Genomic DNA, 17365 nt, shown 5'->3' with positions numbered 1-17365 from the left:
TCTAACCTATATATCTTTGTAAACCTTTTTTTTTGCGTTCTGTCGTGTACTACCATTTGAGGTGCTTGGGCCCCGTCAAGCTGCTTTTTAGCAGCTTTTAGCCCTTGCATCTCTCTAGGATGTAACTTACATTCTCGAAAAATAAAGCGAAATGAAACATAATATATGTTCATATCGCTTCATCTGAGCCCCGGAGGCTATCGAATAAAAAAATATGAATGATTGGCGCCGAGGACAGATCTTACCGCATATGATACAAGAGGAAGAAACGAATCACATTGTCGAACTACTGGTTATTTTCTGGTGAAGATAACGTACGTCCGGAGTTTCAATTCGATGTCCCATTAAAGAAATCTCTTTTTATGTTTGCTCTTTCTTTATTTTCAGCAAGTTTACTTTCGCTCTGTTCAGATTTAGTCCCCGGTTTTTACTATAAATGAATACGGTTGCTGTAAGCCCGGCCCACATTCAACTGCTCGATAATCGCCTGCGTCATCTCTGATCGCAGCAGATATTCCCGCTTGTACGATCGATATCGTCGCAAAAGCTTCCCTCAAAAGCGCACTTCATTCACTCCAGTACAAGAACTGAGGATTAAAATAACGGTTCCTGGTGCTTTTCGACCAGTTCTGTTCTCACGCCACAAAAAAAAAAAAAAAAGAACGCTCCTCCGTCCTGCCCCTCTTGTTTTTACAAGCCTTTGTTCTGCGCGCGGCTCCGGTTCATAGGAGGCACACCTCTCGGGCAAAGCCCGAAGAAGCCTCCGCGGTGACACGCATTTAGCACAAAAGCTCGCTTACGAGGAGTCATTATACGCCACAATCGGCCCGAAGACGACGACGACCGCCGTTGCCCAAAGCCATTCCAACTGGCTCGGGAAAAAATAATCAAAGGCACAAAAAAAAAAACAGCGCACTGAATATATATATATATATACGCGGGTATATAAAACTATCGTATTGTGAGCGCCTCGCCTGCGCGCTTCACATTGGTGGTGGCCCTTTACTTCACGTCTCGGGTTTTCCAAACCCGCTCTCTCATTACAGCGCCTGGCCCCTGATCTCTGAACTGACACACACGCTCGTATCGAAACGGACGCACGCACAAACCTGTGGGCGCCGCCGCGTCAGCCCAAAGCCAAGCATCACGCGTGACCACGTTTTGACTCTTGTCTGGCGTCCCTTCGCGTTTCAACTTTTTGTGGTCAGCCAACGGCGAAAACGACTCGGAGGAACAATGCCTTTCGACCGTTTCGGCCACACCCCTCTCCATAGATATACACGCATGTTTTTTAGGAGGCAGCCGCGTATAGTGAGTTTGCTTCCACGGGGTTATGGCAAAGGACGCCCGTTTCTATACAGGCCAGGAACAGCAGCAGCAGCAACGGCGATGCGAAGCTATATAACGGCGCGCGCATCTCCTCAGTGGCTCCTGTTTCTTGACTTCCCGGTGGCGATGGTGGTCACCAGATGCAAAATTCGTGGGAGTCCCTTCTCCTTTTCTTTCGAATGTTTGCTCTTTGCTCTTTGCTTTTGTTTTTATAACTCGCGTGTGGGATCGTCGCACGTACGTATGTATATATATGCGGGCTAAAGGGGGGCCCCCGTTTCTTGAACTCGCGCGGAGGCGCGTCTAGACAACTGGAACAAACGCTCGTTTTTACGGACAAAGGGTCGTGTCCGTGTGCCCCATTGAAGCGTGCCTAAAGCGCGGACACACACCGTCGGATTGCATTAAGGTCGCCCCGCGAGCGCCGATTTTTCTCGTTTGTTTAGCAGCGACGGGCGTCTGATCTGCTGGTCCCACCGCGAATGCGCTTCCCGGAAACGAGCGTCGGAGCTCGGACGTGTAGTTTTTTCGTAAATGGACTTCATCTCGGTAGCGGCGCGGGAGAACTTAGTCTTTAGGAAGTTTGTGTTTTGAATACGTATTTACATTTGCATTTTTAACAGTTAACGTAATAGTTTGGGACAGGCTTTCGAATAATACAAGAAGAAAGCGTAGTAAAAGGGCCTTTATCTTGCATGCAGCGATGCAAAATTTGCCCTAGGATGTGTAGCAGTTTCCTGGTTTTTAATGCCTAAATGCTTCTTCTGTTTGAAACTTACCTCGTGGTGATCGATGCAAGACCTTTTCATGGTTTCTGCGAGCTTGATGTCAATATAGGAATATTCCATCCTTCGTCGCTTGGAACAAAAATGTACTAATTTTATGGCACTCTCTAGAGTACCGTCCACACAGCACAATTACTCATTATTGAAAAGGCATCCAGTTTGCAGTGCCACTTTATAGTGTCACCTTGCAATGCCGGTTTTTCGTGCCGCTTTTCAATATGCCATTTTGCAATGCCGCTTAGCACTACCTTGTGCGCTTAGCACCTTTGTAGTGTGAATTTGCAGTGCCGCTCTGCAGTAACCCTTTGAAGTATGTGTTTGCTGTGCCGCGCTTTGCAGTGCCCCTACGTATGCGAATTTGCAGTGCAGCTTTGCCGTTCCGCTTTGCCGTTCCGCTTTGCCGTGCCGCTTTGCCGCTCCTTTTTGCTACTCCTCTTTGCCGTTCCGCTTTCCCGTTCTGCTTTCCCGTTCCGCTTTGCAGTGCCTCTTTGCCGTGCTGCTTTGCCGTGCCGCTTTGCCGCGCAAGTTGCACTGCGCCCACAGCTTTTTAGAAATAGTTGTACTTTTGTCTGTTTGAATATGACTGATGTGCCACGTCACCTGTATATATATACATTCGCCGTTGCGTCATTTTATAGGTTTAGAGAACCGTGCGTAAACTGTGAAAACATTGCACACATGCTGTTTGTATGCACTCAAGTATTTTTCTCGTAGAATCAGTTGTGTCACTCGACAGCGCGTCAAACTGTAGAAATACTTTTGCTGAGAAATAGAGGACAGCACTGCAAAGTGCATTTGGCGTATACTTTCGGAGGGTACAAATGCGCTAATACACACCGCTGTTTTTTGTTTAGAAAAATAATGGAGGCGGGAGCAATTTCGTTGCCCAACTTGTCCCTCTTATGGTTCTTTCAGCGTAAGCTGCTTTTAAAAAATATCGACTTCTCACCAAAAATGGCTGGCGTCCATGTCAATGATACTTGATAAGTAAGCGGCACGCAGGGGATACTGATACCCGCTCACGTTCAGACAGGCCGAGATCGGAAGAAATGGTCCTTGCAAGGTACTGACTTTTTATCACGGTAGTAGCAAGAAGATCCACGTGTGTTTCAAACCTAAAAGTTAACAATTAACGAGTGCCCAATTAACAAAGAAGACAATACACTTATTTTTAAGACACCTTAGAATCCTACTGAAAATGTATATATAGGTTTGAATGGATCAGAAAATAGGATTATGGCACATATGGTTTGGCTTTATGGGATTAACGTGCCAAAGAAACTCAGGCTACGAGGGAAGCCGTAGTAGAGGGCTCCGGATAATTTCGACCACCTGCGGTTCTTAACCTGCACTGACATCCCACAATTCGCGAACTTCCAACTTTTGTCTACCATGGAAATGAAACTGCCGCGGGTGGGTTCGAACCCGCGTCTTCCATGCACTGTGTCATGTCAGTGTACGTGGTCCGTGACCGTGACTGGGTGGTCGAGATTATCCGGAGCCCTTCACTAAGGTGTCCCTCAAAGCGTGAGTAGCTTTGGGAGCTTAATCATATAAAATGAAACGAAATTTGCCACAATCCTATTTTCTGGCCAGTTCAAACCTATACACATTTTCCACCCCGCCGCGGTGGCTCAGTGGTTACGGCGCTCGGCTGCTGACCCGAAAGACGCGGGTTCGATCCCGGCCGCGGCGGCTGAATTCCGATGAAGGCAAAATTCTAGAGGCCCGTGTGCTGTGCGATGTCGGTGCACGTTAAAGAACCCCAGGTGGTCGAAATTTCCGGAGCCCTTCACTACGGCATCTCTCATAGCCTGAGTTGCTTTGGGACGTTAAACCCCAATAAACCAATAAACCAAACCTATACACATTTTTCAATAGGGAAAGTACGCTCTGAACACACGCACCACTGCCAGACCAGTGAAAAGTTCGAGCCTGCGTAAGCGTTCTCGAGGACCCGGGCCCCAGAAGACGACGTCGACGAGGAGGAAGAAGACGAAGAAGCAGAGGCTGCATTTCCCAGCGGCGGCGGCATCCTATCTCGGGCGGCGATCGCGAGATCGTGAGGGGAGCCGGACAGAAGCCGAGGCAGGGGCGCGAGCTTTTATAAACCTCTCGGCGCCAACAGCAGCGGCGGCAGCGCAGCAGCAAGCGAATGCGGCGAGCGGCAGCCCGATGCGACCGGACAACCGGTCCCCTCCCGATAGCCGCGCCGTGCCGTCGTGACCGGAGACGTCACGGGTCAAGTCCGAGTCACGACCTTGAGACAAAAAGAAGAGAGAACCTCCTCTACCTTCTCTCCTTGCCCTCTCCTCCCGTCTCTCACGTCCAGGAGCAAGGAAGAAAAACAGAAGTGTGTGTGGGGGGGAAGCGAAGTGGTGGCGGCCGGCTATCGCGCATGCATGACGCAGGCGGATGCGGCAACGTATTGAATGTTTCTTATGAACCGGGTTCACGATCTCTCTGCTCTCACTCGGTCGTGGGAAAGGGGAGGCGGACGGGAGCTAATGGTGAAAGTCGTAGGGAGATGATGCCAAGGCCAGCAGCAGTCCTTGAAGTAAGCAAATGAAGGGAGCCTAATGTCTCGGTGCGGGCTGGGATGAAAAGTGAAAGCTCCTTCGTGAAGTTGAAACACGAGCTGCGTTTGAATAGTTGTTACCTTTACGAATAAAGTTTCTTCTTCTTGTATATAGTGCTTGCTTTTTCCTGTGGTCCTGTCCATTTGCACTGATCCAGTCTAAGTTCGCCTTGTAGAGCCCCTTCAGCGTGTTTATGCTTCGAATTACGCTTACACCTTGTTTCAACTTCTGCGGGGAGGATAACATCTTTTCTTTCAAATTCAGCATCAACGAAATACAACTGTCAGTCGTGCTTGCGTTTTTCAAACCGTTCCACTGTCTCAACCAATGAGGGTGAGAGCGTAATTTACTTACCGAAACCTGTGCATGCTGTGCAACAAATTTTAAGCCGAAACTTGTGTACACTTTCCGTGCACTGGCATCGGAATTACAACAAAAAAAGAACGCCGGATTAAACGCGACCTTGGAACGAATTCATGTGTGTGTTTAAGAGACCAAGAGTCCGTCGTAACCTTTACGCTTGGTTCATTGCAGCAGCAAGGCTAGATCCTTCATCGGCCCAGTTTTTGTTCATTCTTATTTCAAGTTGGCCCCAAAGCTCTGAATGAGGTAGGGCAGTGCTTAGATATATTTTATCTAAGCTTCTCGGTTTATAACATCAAATTATGATTCTTGGACGAGTGTTACTAATATCAAATCATCCGTTGGTTTACCTTCATTGGCATCCCGTCGTAAGATTTCAAGACTCTGTCTATTTCATAAACTTTATTATAATTTTCCCCAACTGCGTGAGAGCCTAATCATGCCCCCTTTAAGATCATCGCGACGTTTGTTTAATTGCCGCAGTGTTCAATGCATTCATGGTTCAACCAATGCGTTCAATTCCTCGTTCTTGCCAGCTGCCATAGCGGAATGTAATGTCCTTCCAGACAGCGTTGTGAATGAAGTTAATTCCCTAAAATTTAAACAGATGTTAATTGATTTATTCCCCCAATAATTCCTGTTGAAGGCACTTTTGCTTTTCTTTTTTGTTTGTTTGCCTACTTACTCGCTTGTTTTCCTTTTGAAGAGTTCACTGCTGTATCTACATGTGCCTGAGTTTATGCTCCAAACTTTATTCTTTATGACATGATTACTGTTCGCCCCCCCCCCCCCCTTTATGTAATGCCCCCTGGGGCCCTTAAGGGTAAATAAATGATGATGATGATGATGATGTTTAATTATGAAGCCACAAATCACTACGCACGACTGCTGCACTGTTCTAGCTTGTCAGTCCATAGTCCATCGTGTTGATAACCTTTTGCTTTGCAATTCCTGCCTACTCTTTCTGTGCGAAAAAAGAAGAGAGAGAGTGACGTGACGTAGCGGTGCGGCGAAGATCGCAGTCGCTCGAGCCGTCGGTTTTTGAACTACCCCCCCCCTCCCCCCCTCCCCCCTGCAAGCGACAGGTGACGTACGCGGCGCGCACCAGTGAAAATGTGTTTTCGTTCGGTTCCTACGGGCTTTGGTTTAGTAAACACTTCCGTAAGTTGCCACCTGGATGTATACTCGTAAGTAAGCAAACTATGTACGTGAACACTTGCGCCGGGAGTTATTCTGTACCCGACGGCTGAAGCGCACCGGCACTGGAGATCAAGAACCTGGCACAACGCGCATCTCACCCTGCAATGGGACCACCCGTATAGCCCACACGAAGTGTCGTTATATACATTCGTTGCCGAGAAGCAGAACGCTCATTTTTGTTGCGAAAGCAACATTATGCGAGGCGCCGAGCCATTTCGCGGAGCCGACGAAAGGCCATACTGCGCATGCGCGTGGAGCAGTGACGTCACACGGCGCACAAGTGGCGTGCCGGGGCCGCCGCCGCTGCGGCGCGCTCTCCATCGCCTCTCTCTCTCTCTCCTCATTGCTTTCGCAATCTTCCAGATTTAACCAGAGATAAAGCACTGCCAATTTTTGTTTGAATTTTGCTGCTGTGTCTCGCAGCCACGTCAAAATCAATATTTTCACTACAGCGGTGCTCAGGCGAAGAGACAACACTTTGAATGTGCAATCTGACAAACCGAAAGTGCGTACGACGAGCGGGTGTCTGACTAGAGAGTCGCTTGAGGCACTTCTGGTCTACGATCGAAGTTTTTCTGAAACCCAAAACCGGGCGACGAGGCAAGCGACCCACGCGCAAAATACGGCTTCCCGCTCATCGCATGCCGCCGTCGCTTAGGCCTTCGCGTGAAAGTTCCGTGCAAGGAGTTAATGCTTTATTGATTTTCTCACTAACGAATGGCAGGAGTTTTATCTCAGCCTGGCTGGCTCTTAATGTCACCTCTGCACGAAGCTGACCGCAGAAGAAAAAAAAGACAGACAGACAACGTCTGAACCGCCCAGCTAGTTCTTTTCTTATTATTTCGCAGTCGTCATCCGGTTCCAGCTGCTTAGAAGCTTATACAAGAGTGTAATGATCCGTTTATCGAGCCTTTAAGCTTAGCGTGAGGTTCCGTATGCGTTTAACACGTCCACGCAACCACTCTTGATCCTGATGCATAGCTGCAGATAGAGAGCGCCCTGGGCGCACATCGTCACCCGCTCCAACCGTCATTAAATCCCACCGCCGAGATAACAAGGTACCGGATATACCGCGACTTACCGTCGTTTCACAAGTGTCGCCACAGGTTCTCCCCGGCACTCCGCCGCCGCAGCGTCCTCTGTCCATGCCTCGTTGTAAAAGGACACCGTATTAGCATATCCGGCGCCCCATGGGTCCCACCGCGACGCTCCATCCATGGTCTTAAGGGTCGCCGAGCGCCTAAACGACGTGTAACGCGAGCGTTCCTGCAAGGTTGTCCAACCCGGTTCTTTTTACCGTTACTTTTCCGCGGCGATTAGAGTCCCACGGGTCTGCTTTTAATGCGCGGCTCGGTGGGCGGCCGGCAGCCAGAATGGGTTTACTGCTTATTTTTTCGTACCTACTCTCTAATTCAATGCCCGGGAGTTGCCAACGCGTTTTGCGGCGGGCACGGATGGCAGCCAGCGAACTGTAAACTGCAGCTGACAGTACAGCTGATGCGCTGGTCTGCAATAAATTAACAAGTGCGCACCGTTTACTAACCGTTGCTTCGCGATTTGACTGCGTTGAATTGGTCGAGCATACTAAGTTATACATTTTCTCCAGTGCGTTTTGCAGAGAACGAAAACGTGCCCTTCCAAGGCAATCCAGTAACTTCGTTTATAATTTTCTTTTCTCCGGCTGTTCATTTTTCAGCAGCTGGAGTTGATGTATTTTTGTGGACGTTTCGAACGCGAGCCAGTATGTTTATTGCATCGCATTCTGGAACCGAGTGCGGCGCGCGAATGCGAAGCAAAAACAGCGCTTCTGAACGCGCGATTCGCCGACTTGGGGTTGATGTCACGATCTCAGGAAACACTTAATGGTTCACGTGCATGTACCGGCCTACGATACCGGCTCATCCAGGACCTACGTCCGACACTTGTGCCGCGTTTTTAGGAGGAAGCGAACGCAGTCAGAGCTGAGATGCAAGATAAATCGACGGCACTGTGTACGTATATGTTTTCCTAGGTTTGCTGAGCAAACAGCCAGTACCAGAAAAAAGAATTTTTTTTTTTTTCTAAACCTCGGGTCATTTGCGTGGAAAGCTTCTCGTGCCTTTCCGTATTTATTTATTTTATATTCCGCGCAGTGCGCCAGCAGCAGAACCAACAGGATTTCTGTACACATTTGTAACAGCGATCCCTCGGGATTAAAGGTCTTCCTCTGGTGGCGCTGGTTCGAATGTCAAGCAGATTCGGATCCTCTTTCCGTGCGCGCCACCTAGGGCTGCGGTAGGATCCTTTCATCTTGTGCTTGCTCGCGCTTTTGGGGCGGCCAACAGCTCGACAACCATGGGGCTGAGTAGATTCACCCCTGCCTCCTCTCGGCCGGCTTACGCGGACACTGCGCGGCTTGGGACGCGACCCCGGGGGAGATTAAATCGTGCCCAGGAATGCGACACGCGGAGGCCGTATTTCACGGGGGTCTCCAAAGTTTCCCGGGGTCGACCATTAGTCTATATTAAGCTGACGCTGCAGTGCAATATGCCGCTGGCCCTGTACTACTCTGCAGTTTTTATTTCGTTGCTTTCTTCTTTTTTTTTTTTTTCTCCGATCGGGCTAAAGCCGAACCCGCTCTGTCCGGTTGCACGTGTTTATTCCCCTTTGACGCTATTTTCAGAGAGAGGGAAGGGGGGACGTTTCTGCGCCGCAATTTTCCAGGGGCTAGTTGGTGGTGCAGAATGAATTAATTATTGGTACTTAATTGTCCGTGTTCTTCGCGTTTTCCGTTCTTTAGGCCCATATAAGTGGCCAGACTATATATAATAGTGGTCTCACCACTGCTTTGTTTACTCGATCGAGGCTTGAGAACTAAGGATGCGAATCTGTGTTTTATAAGTGGCTTTTGCTTATCCGCAAAAGGAGTCGAGGGTGTGGGGGCAGGGGTGGATAATAGAAGGTAGTTCCTTTATACAAGTGTACGCCCACCGGGCTGGAGTTGTAAGGTTTACAAAGAAAAAAATTCACAGCGACGCGTAACTCCATTATGTTTCGGTATTGTGCAGTGTAATCATCTCAACGCATTAAACTTATGAAACCATCTGGTTGGTTGGTTGGTTGATGGGGTTTAACGTCCCAAATTATGAAACCATCTGGACCAATACGTCGGTTTAGTTTTTAACATGGCCGCAAGCTTCGATCCGTCACACGTGACGGTTTCTAGAGATGGCAGACACTACTGCAATCTGCTTTTTACCGGAGCAGAATTATCGCTTCTCAATTTCACCGCCGAGCCATCGAACAACATGGCAGATCCGGGACTGGAGCCGTTCCATCCCCCTGAGTCGATGTAGGTTCTTTCTAACGAAATACGAAAAAAAAAAATTAGGGGGGGGGGGGGGGGGAGAGGAGAGCACGGGGCAGAAGGTGCTGAATGACCAACATCCGTAAGTGGTCTTCCCTTGGGTGCATACACTTAGAAGTTAGGGCGCTGTAAGCAGCAAACATGCGAAAGAAGAAAAAAAATGAAAGGAAGGTTGGGAACAGGAGAAGAAGCAAGAGCCGGCATGCAACCAAGGAAAAGATGGAGGGCTGGGGAGCGCGGACGGCGGGTCAGGGTGGGCGCGCTCTTCCGTCGGACGCGATCCAGGATGCGACGTCGTGCCTCCTTCTCCAGCAGCGCACGACGCCCCGAGCACGAAGTTCGGGACCTGGGGTTCACGCGCGCGTCCCGACGGCGAGAGAAGACTCGCGCATGGGGGCGAGGTGGTCACGTGAAAGTGTGTATACACGGGTGAGCCCCGCCGTCCTTCGTGCACGGGGCATATACACCCGCTTGTTGTTTGTGTTTGTTTCTGGGCGCCTGTGTATTCGTGTACGTGCTGGGAAGACCAGGAGGGGAGAGGAAGCGAAACCTTCCTCTCTCCCAGAGCCTGTACAGAAGCGAACGCCCAGCAGTCGACCTTCGTAAGGAGCTTCATGCACGGTATTATTCTGCGAACAGTAACAGCACGCGGGCCAGCGCCGCTGGCTCGGTAGGCGCTCGTGCAGTGTTCGTCCGCGTGGAGCGCATCCATCGCATGCTGCCGCCGCAAGAGCGCGTGCCGGCGGGGAGAGACGGGCGTCGGACGGGAAGATCGTGAACCTCACGGAAAGTCGTGGTGACCCTTCGAGCGTGACCCGCGATTCGGCGCGACCTCTCCGCGTGACCCCTTGCGGCGGCGGTGGCCGAAGTGGTGGTGCCTTCGGAGAGGTATATACGGGTGGAGAGGAGGAAGAGGAGGAGAGATGGAGAGATGGGGTGTATAGATATCCCCGTGGGCTCCCGGGATTCGGATCCGTTTGGTCGACGACGACCATGCAGCGCCAAGTCCGTCTCGTCGCGTTAACTCTGCACGCTTCTCTCATCGGTTCAGGCGCCACTACTACCCCCCCCCCCCCCCCCCCCCCCCTTTTTCCTCCAGCACCTACCCCAGACCGACAGTTCGATCCGGGAGCGAGGTGTTCTTATAGGGGCCGGCTGTTCGGATTTAAACTGTGAAGGTGGACTGAGGGTCTAAATAAAGCCTTCGCTACGAGCATATGCAGCCTGGGGGCAAATAAGAGATGGTACTTTTTTTTTTCCGATACTGAAGGAAATATTGGAAGATATACTATATCCCCCTGGATATTGCGTCGCTTCTTTTCTGGCGCTTTCCTCAGTGCACTTTCTGCAGGCGTTCACGGTCACCTGAAATCCGCTCTCGCGGAGGTGGTGGGGGTCAGTGGAATCAAAAACGGAATGCCAGAGGTTAGGCTACGGGGGCAAGGAAGAGAAATCGTGAAGAGTTCGCCGAGAGCCCCATGAGTCCTCACGATTTGTGTAGGGCTCCCCTCGATATTCTGCGATCACGAGTCCCCGTTTGTCAGTGAGGAATAGCGCGTGCATGAACTCTCCGCGGATTTCTTTTTTCTCTTTCTCTCTCTCTCTCTCTGTGCTCGGCGCGTCGTTGTTGTTCGCCATGAAAGGCCAGAGAGAAAGGTCTAAGGTGAGAGGAGTCGGGAGCTGAAAGCTTGGAAAGGTCGCCGATTATTTATATGGGCAGGTTGGTTTTTCTTGGTCTACCCCACGCGCGCGCTCGCCCCAGACTAGCCTATCCGCGTGCGCTTCTAGTTCGTCTGGTGCCCTTTCGTGTGCATTGCTTTTCCCCCCCCCCCCCCGACTCCGCTCATGTTCGATCGCCGCGTCTAACCAAGATAAGAGCCCCCCTTTTTTCATTATTTATTGGTTGTTTTTCTTCTTCTTCTTCTGTTTAAAGCATGGGCTATAGTGCGTAGGGAAGTGGGGGAGTACCCACGGCGAGGCCAGTATATCCGCCCCGTGTGGTTTCCACGATTTTCATCGATTACGCTGGTCGTGAAACGCGAGGAGGAAAGGGACCTTTAGTCCGGGATGCCGAAAAATTGCCTCCGTGAGGTTGTCACGATCTCTCCGCTTCTTCCAATGAAGCATCGCCGTTCGCCGATGGTTCGTGTATACGACGATGCATACAGCGTTATCGGCCTGTGAGCGGGGCTCTGTACTAAGTAGACCTGTTTGTAATGAATGAAAAATAGGCCTGCACCAATTTAGGCGAGTTCGACCCGTGTGTTTGAATAAAGGATCGAAGCTTGTGTTTATAGCCGCCGTTATGGCTTAGATAGACTGGCTGGAGATCTCGAAGGCACTGCTTACATAGAATGAACAGCTGCATGGCTTTTAGCATGTCTTTCTGCGCCACCCGATCGATTTCGGCTGGTCAGCTTAGCACAGCAGCGTTTGCTATCAGTATAGAATGTGGCTTGCTGAAATGGTTTGGTTTATGGTTTGTGGTTGATGGATGTTTAACGTCCCAAAGCGACTCAGGCTATGATATACGCCGTAGTGAAGGGCTCCGGAAGTTTCGATCACCCGGGGTTCTTCAACTTGCACTGACATAGCACAGTACACGGACCTCTAGCATTTCGCCTCCATCGAAATTCTACCGCCGCGGCCGGGATCGAACCCGCGCCTTTCGGGCCAGCAGCCGAGCGCCATAACCACTGAGCCCGCGGCAGCTGCTTGCTGAAATGGTTTCTTGAAGTGGTCACTGACCATGGTCAGGGACCAGTGAATCTCATCAAGCCATGACTCCTGACCAGACGGTATGCCGTCGAACCCTCGACTACATGGTTTCTTGAATTTTGTTGCCGAATGAGGCAAGGAGCACGGTTAGCAAACTCGCGTACTTCGCTTTGTGCGGATAGGAAAACGGCCTGCGCTCCTTGGTGCTTTGCAATCGTGTGCGCACATAGTCGTGTCACTTTCTTCCTTGTTGGTGAATGCTTTATAACGCTGCTAACTTTGGCCTCTCCAAATTTTCCGTGCACCGTTAGGAAAAGAATTACAATTTTCTTCTTTCTCGAATTCATCTTTACGTGAGCGTCGGTATACTGAGTCACCGTATCAAAGAACGGCAAGTTCAGTGTAGCAGAGGCGGCGCCTCAGCTACGTGAGACTGTATTGTCACTATCTTAAGGCTACGTGAGACACTGCAGAATGCAGCGGCATTGTGTCGAAACGGGCGACACAAAAGAAATTTACAATCCATATAGCGCGCGCGCACGCGCACACACACACACACACACACACACACACACACACACACACTTGCTGCGAAACCTTAATAACTAAAGAACATTAACTCTGCGGCGAGTGCCAAACAATACTTTGTCGGTCCAATGTTTTAGGGGAAATACTTTAGGGGATGATAGTTCGTTACGTCACAGTACCAACTTTTACATGTGTCTTTGCGAGTTGCACAGCAACTCGTGCAGCCTATTCTGCAGAGTTGTGGTGAGTGGGTATGTCGTACATGTTTCTCTCTCCCCTCTGTGTGGCACTGCAGGCACGCAGAGCAGCCAGCCGTCGAGCCCCCTGTCTCGAAACTCCGCCGGCACCGGCGCCGAGAACACCGACCGGCTCGATAGCGACGTCTCGGACCGCCTCAGCAGCAGCATCGCCTCGGGATCCGAGGAAGAGCCGCTCGGTGAGTCTGCCTGCTCCTCGGCAGCTCCTCCTTTGGGTTCACCTGTCCGCAACATCCTCCTTTGATTTCGCCTGTGTACGCTACGGTGTTCTCCGTACCGCGGAAGCCTCGTCTCTCGAGTCCCTAAACTCCCGGCGCGGTTCAGGTGTCCGAAAAGTGTGTGACAGCTGCCACACCTATCCTTTATTCATACCCGCGCCGGGCACAATGAAAAACGAACAAAAAAGAGACACATTTTCAACCTTCGGGCTTGGCTACCTGTATCACCATTTCGCAGTTCACTCTGCCTGCATTGTCAGCGTCTCGTGTAACAGCCAGTCGTTAACTATAATCGTCGTTAACTCTGGGACACTGAAAACTTCCCTGATACGGCTGTCGTTGCGAAACAAGTCGTAAAGGGCAACGAGATTTTGAAAAACACTAATAATAACAGTATAACATCTTTATTCCCCTTTTTTGTTTTCAGAAGTACAGATTTAGCCACACCTAAGCACATAGTGCTTGTGGGTGTGTGGTCAGGTTAGCAGTGACGGATCGGGCAAACTCGTGAATGTATACAGAAATATAAGGCGGGAAAGAAGGATGGGACACAAAGAGGCAGACACCACGTTACGGTGTATTCTCAATTTCTGTTTAACTTTTTTTTCCTCTCGGCTGCTTAAAAACAAAATCTCCAATGAGTGGAGCACTCGCTTTTATGGTAGTTCGCTATTATAAACAGATTATTGCGCAGAGCGGCTTTGTTTGTTTTATTAGGTAGTCTTCAAAACCTCGACGCGAAGCCCGCGACCCTATACGCATCATCGTCATCGCCTCTCATTTATTGCATTGAAATTTATTGTAATTTCGGCAAATACTGTTTTCTTGCCGTGGTACCGAGACAAAAGGTGACATACAAGTCGCCTGACTCAGCCTTCGGCACCACAGTTGCTATGTGCCATATACAAAGGCATCAAGGATGCGCAGCAAAATAGTCGATTACAGGCACGGACATGATCAATATACATTCAATGATACTCAGACGCAGCAACACACGAACGCGACCATTTCCGTAACATATATAAGAGAACAATTTGTGGTGCAATAAATGCAATGAGACAGCAGGAATAAAACGGAAATACTCGCACATGATCCACAAGGTAGAATTTAGCTTTTTTCCTGAAGGTGAACAAGGAGGAGTATTTATCTATTGTATCAACTATATCAGGCTAACTATTCAAAAGATGGGGGATCTGCCATGTTTTACTATTCTTCTCGCTTCCTTGACATCAAATATCCAGTTGACACGAATGCCAACTGCATAAAGGCTACACAGTGACGCACTCTGCCCACGCCACTCCGTGCTCTGCCCACTCTCGTCTCCTCCTCTCCCCTCCCACCAGTGCGAGCGGCACGTGCAGACCGGACGCTTCTACACGCCAGTCAATGGGCGCAGTCGACGGCGCAGTTGGCGGGACCTTCGTTAACCCCGCGGGGGCATACGGCGCAAAACTCAAACAGCGCTCAGCATCTGTACACGTCGGGTGGTCGCGTATACGATGCCCTCGAAGCGGCCTCTCCCCCCTCGCACACCCACCGGGTAGAAGGGTCAGCGTGGCGAGCGTCGGCGCGGGTCAGCCGGGCTAAAAAGCGGCGACGCCTTCCAATCTACGCGCCCGCTATGTGTCGTGCCGAAGGAAAAGCAACGAGGGTTCGCGCCCTCTAGACGGGCGGAAACAACAGACACGCGTTTTTTTCCCTCCATCTCTTTATTTCTTTCGAGCGAGAGAGCTGAATGGTGCGGTGCGAAATGAAAGCTGTAATAACAAAGAAAGACAGATCGGAGCAGAAGTGGATGAAAGAGAGAGAGAAGCCACGGTGTTGGGAGAGGACCTCGCTCGTCGCGCGCGGCCGCGCAACTGTGAGGACTGACTCAACCCGTTTTATGAGTCGTAATACGCCGCCCTCGCCGTCACAGCTGGAAAAAGGTCGCTTTCTCTCCGGCGCACGCGTTTCACGCGGTTCGAGAGGCGCGCGAGGCGAGGGCGGTGTCAAAGGTCGCGGCGCAGGGGGTCAGGTGTCAGGGCGCGGAGGTGAGAGTTCGAATCGCGGCACCCCCCGTGACAGACGGCGGCGGCGGGCGACCAACGGGTCAGCGCCGGCGCGGGGTCGCCGTCAGCGGGAGATTTACAAGCATGACCTCTGACCCAGTTCCGAGAGGATGGGGGCAGACGTCGACTCCTTCTTCGCCGGGGAAAACGCGCTCGGCGGAGAAGGACGCCGTGTTTGGGAGTGCGTGGGTGTCTGTGTGAGGAAAGCTCGTCGTTGTCTGCGCTGCAGGCGACCCCAGTGGTGATCTTTTGCGTGACCTTTGCCTGCCCTTTTGCCGAGACCCTTGACATCACCTTTCGGAGAAGTCTCAGGAAAAGGCCTCGGTCAACCGCCGATTGGTCGCGAGCGCCCGTGCCGGAAGATGTATTGTTTCGTCTCTATCACCGTTGCGTCGTGCGTGTATGTCTTGAGATGCGCCTGTGTGGGGCCTTCCCCTGGATGTCTAGAAGTGAACGCGATGCACTTTAATGTGTCAGGCGTTTACTTCTGTGGTGTGTTTATATCACCGTGTTGCGTGAAATGTTGCAACATTTCGTCGTCTTGTCATCACAAAACCTTTTCGTTTGTCCTTACTTGCGGCGGAAAAGGTTCGCTCGGGGAGGAGGAGGTATTTACGGGGCCTTAGTGATCGGGATCGAGGTGACTGTAGAACGAAGCATGTATCTTTGTTTAGTTCTGTCGTTGCGACAAAGTACAGCTCGATATTGCAGAAAATTGTTGTTACCGCAAGTTCATGCCCAAAAATACTGCAAAAAATCTGTCGTCACTGCAGAAAGCTTTTGATGTTTTTTCACCGGGCGTATATCGCAAAAATAACTAAAATACAGCTAGCCCTCCGTGTAGTTTCACCGCCTGCGACGAGGGCAGAAACTCCGCGAATGTTGTCATTGTAAAAGCCTCACTTAAAGGGCCACTGCCCAGGGTCCGGACATTTTTGAAAAACAAGCCCACTGCATAGATGAGGCATCGAAGATAACCTCTGCAAAATACTAGAGCCATGCGCGCCCCGAAAAGCTGCGAAAATTCAAATCAAAGCCCGTTCGTTCTTTCCTTCCTTCAAAAACGGGCCCGGCCCACTACTCTGCACCCCGCTGACGTCAAGGGGGCTACTTTCGCTAAAGGCACTCCATTGGTGCATCGTTCTGACTGACGGGAGAAGGTTGGGCGTAGCCTTGGCGTCGCGTCGTCTGCACAAGGCTTTCCGCAGCGCCTTCTGTTCTGGCTCATGCCTACAAACCCGCATGAAGGAACAAAAAAAAAAAAAAACTGCGGAGGGAGCGTGCGGCGACAGCCTTGAACCCTAGCCATAAAAAGTAAAAAAATAGTAAAACTGAGGGAGTCGGTTCGCCCCCCCCCCTCCCCCCCCCCCCCCCCCCCCGCCGTGATCACGTCACGAGACGCTCTGCGTGCGCGCTCCCTTCTCAGTTTCTTTTCTTCTATGCGAGCCCCCCAAAACAAGGTTTTAATTAGTAGTGCAGCAGAGCCTTTCCCTCGCTCGCCCACTTGACCGCTCCGCACACACACCGCTTATCTTTCGTGCATCTTGCGTACGCCTTGACTCCAATGAATGACATATGCTTTGGAGCGGAGAAAAGACACAAACACACAGAACACAAACACGCATGGAGAAAAGCAAACGGGCGGTTGCCGGGTCCGCGCTTCGCCGTGTGTTTGGAACACAACCGACTTCCGCCCCTCCGCTAGTGAAACGGTGGGGAGGCCTAAAAGAAAATGAAAAGGTGGCTTGTTAACTGGGAATGACAAACAGATGTATGAAAGGATGCGCTCGCTAACAAGTCTAGGTGGTCGAGCCGATCGCGGCTCTCGATCGTTCAGTGTGCGGAGAAAATGCAAAAACCAAGAAAAGAATTCTATTGAAGGCGGGGCCATGACGTCGCCCTGTGACGCACTCCACAGACACCACGCCTCCGGCTTACACCGGAGAAGGAAGGGGTGATTTTGCCTTGCCGAGCCTACTCGACGAGGAGCG

The 17365-nt window shown here is 50.9% G+C and overlaps 1 protein-coding gene across 2 annotated transcripts in view; it reads left to right on the top strand.

Moving 5' to 3' along the window:
• Window positions 1-17365, top strand: part of LOC149363523 (uncharacterized) — a 481039-nt gene that overhangs the window by 292947 nt on the left and 170727 nt on the right. For both annotated transcript variants that reach the window (XM_089573521.1, XM_089573520.1), the window contains exon 4: window positions 13144-13284. In XM_089573521.1, the coding sequence (XP_089429647.1) occupies window positions 13144-13284 (141 nt within the window). The remainder of the gene's footprint in view (window positions 1-13143; window positions 13285-17365) is intronic.

The sequence above is a fragment of the Amblyomma mixtum genome, chromosome 2, assembly GCF_055824585.1.
Source record: "Amblyomma mixtum isolate Tamu chromosome 2, ASM5582458v1, whole genome shotgun sequence".
Lineage (NCBI taxonomy): Eukaryota > Metazoa > Arthropoda > Arachnida > Ixodida > Ixodidae > Amblyomma > Amblyomma mixtum.
This window is presented reverse-complemented; position numbering and strand designations above follow the sequence as displayed.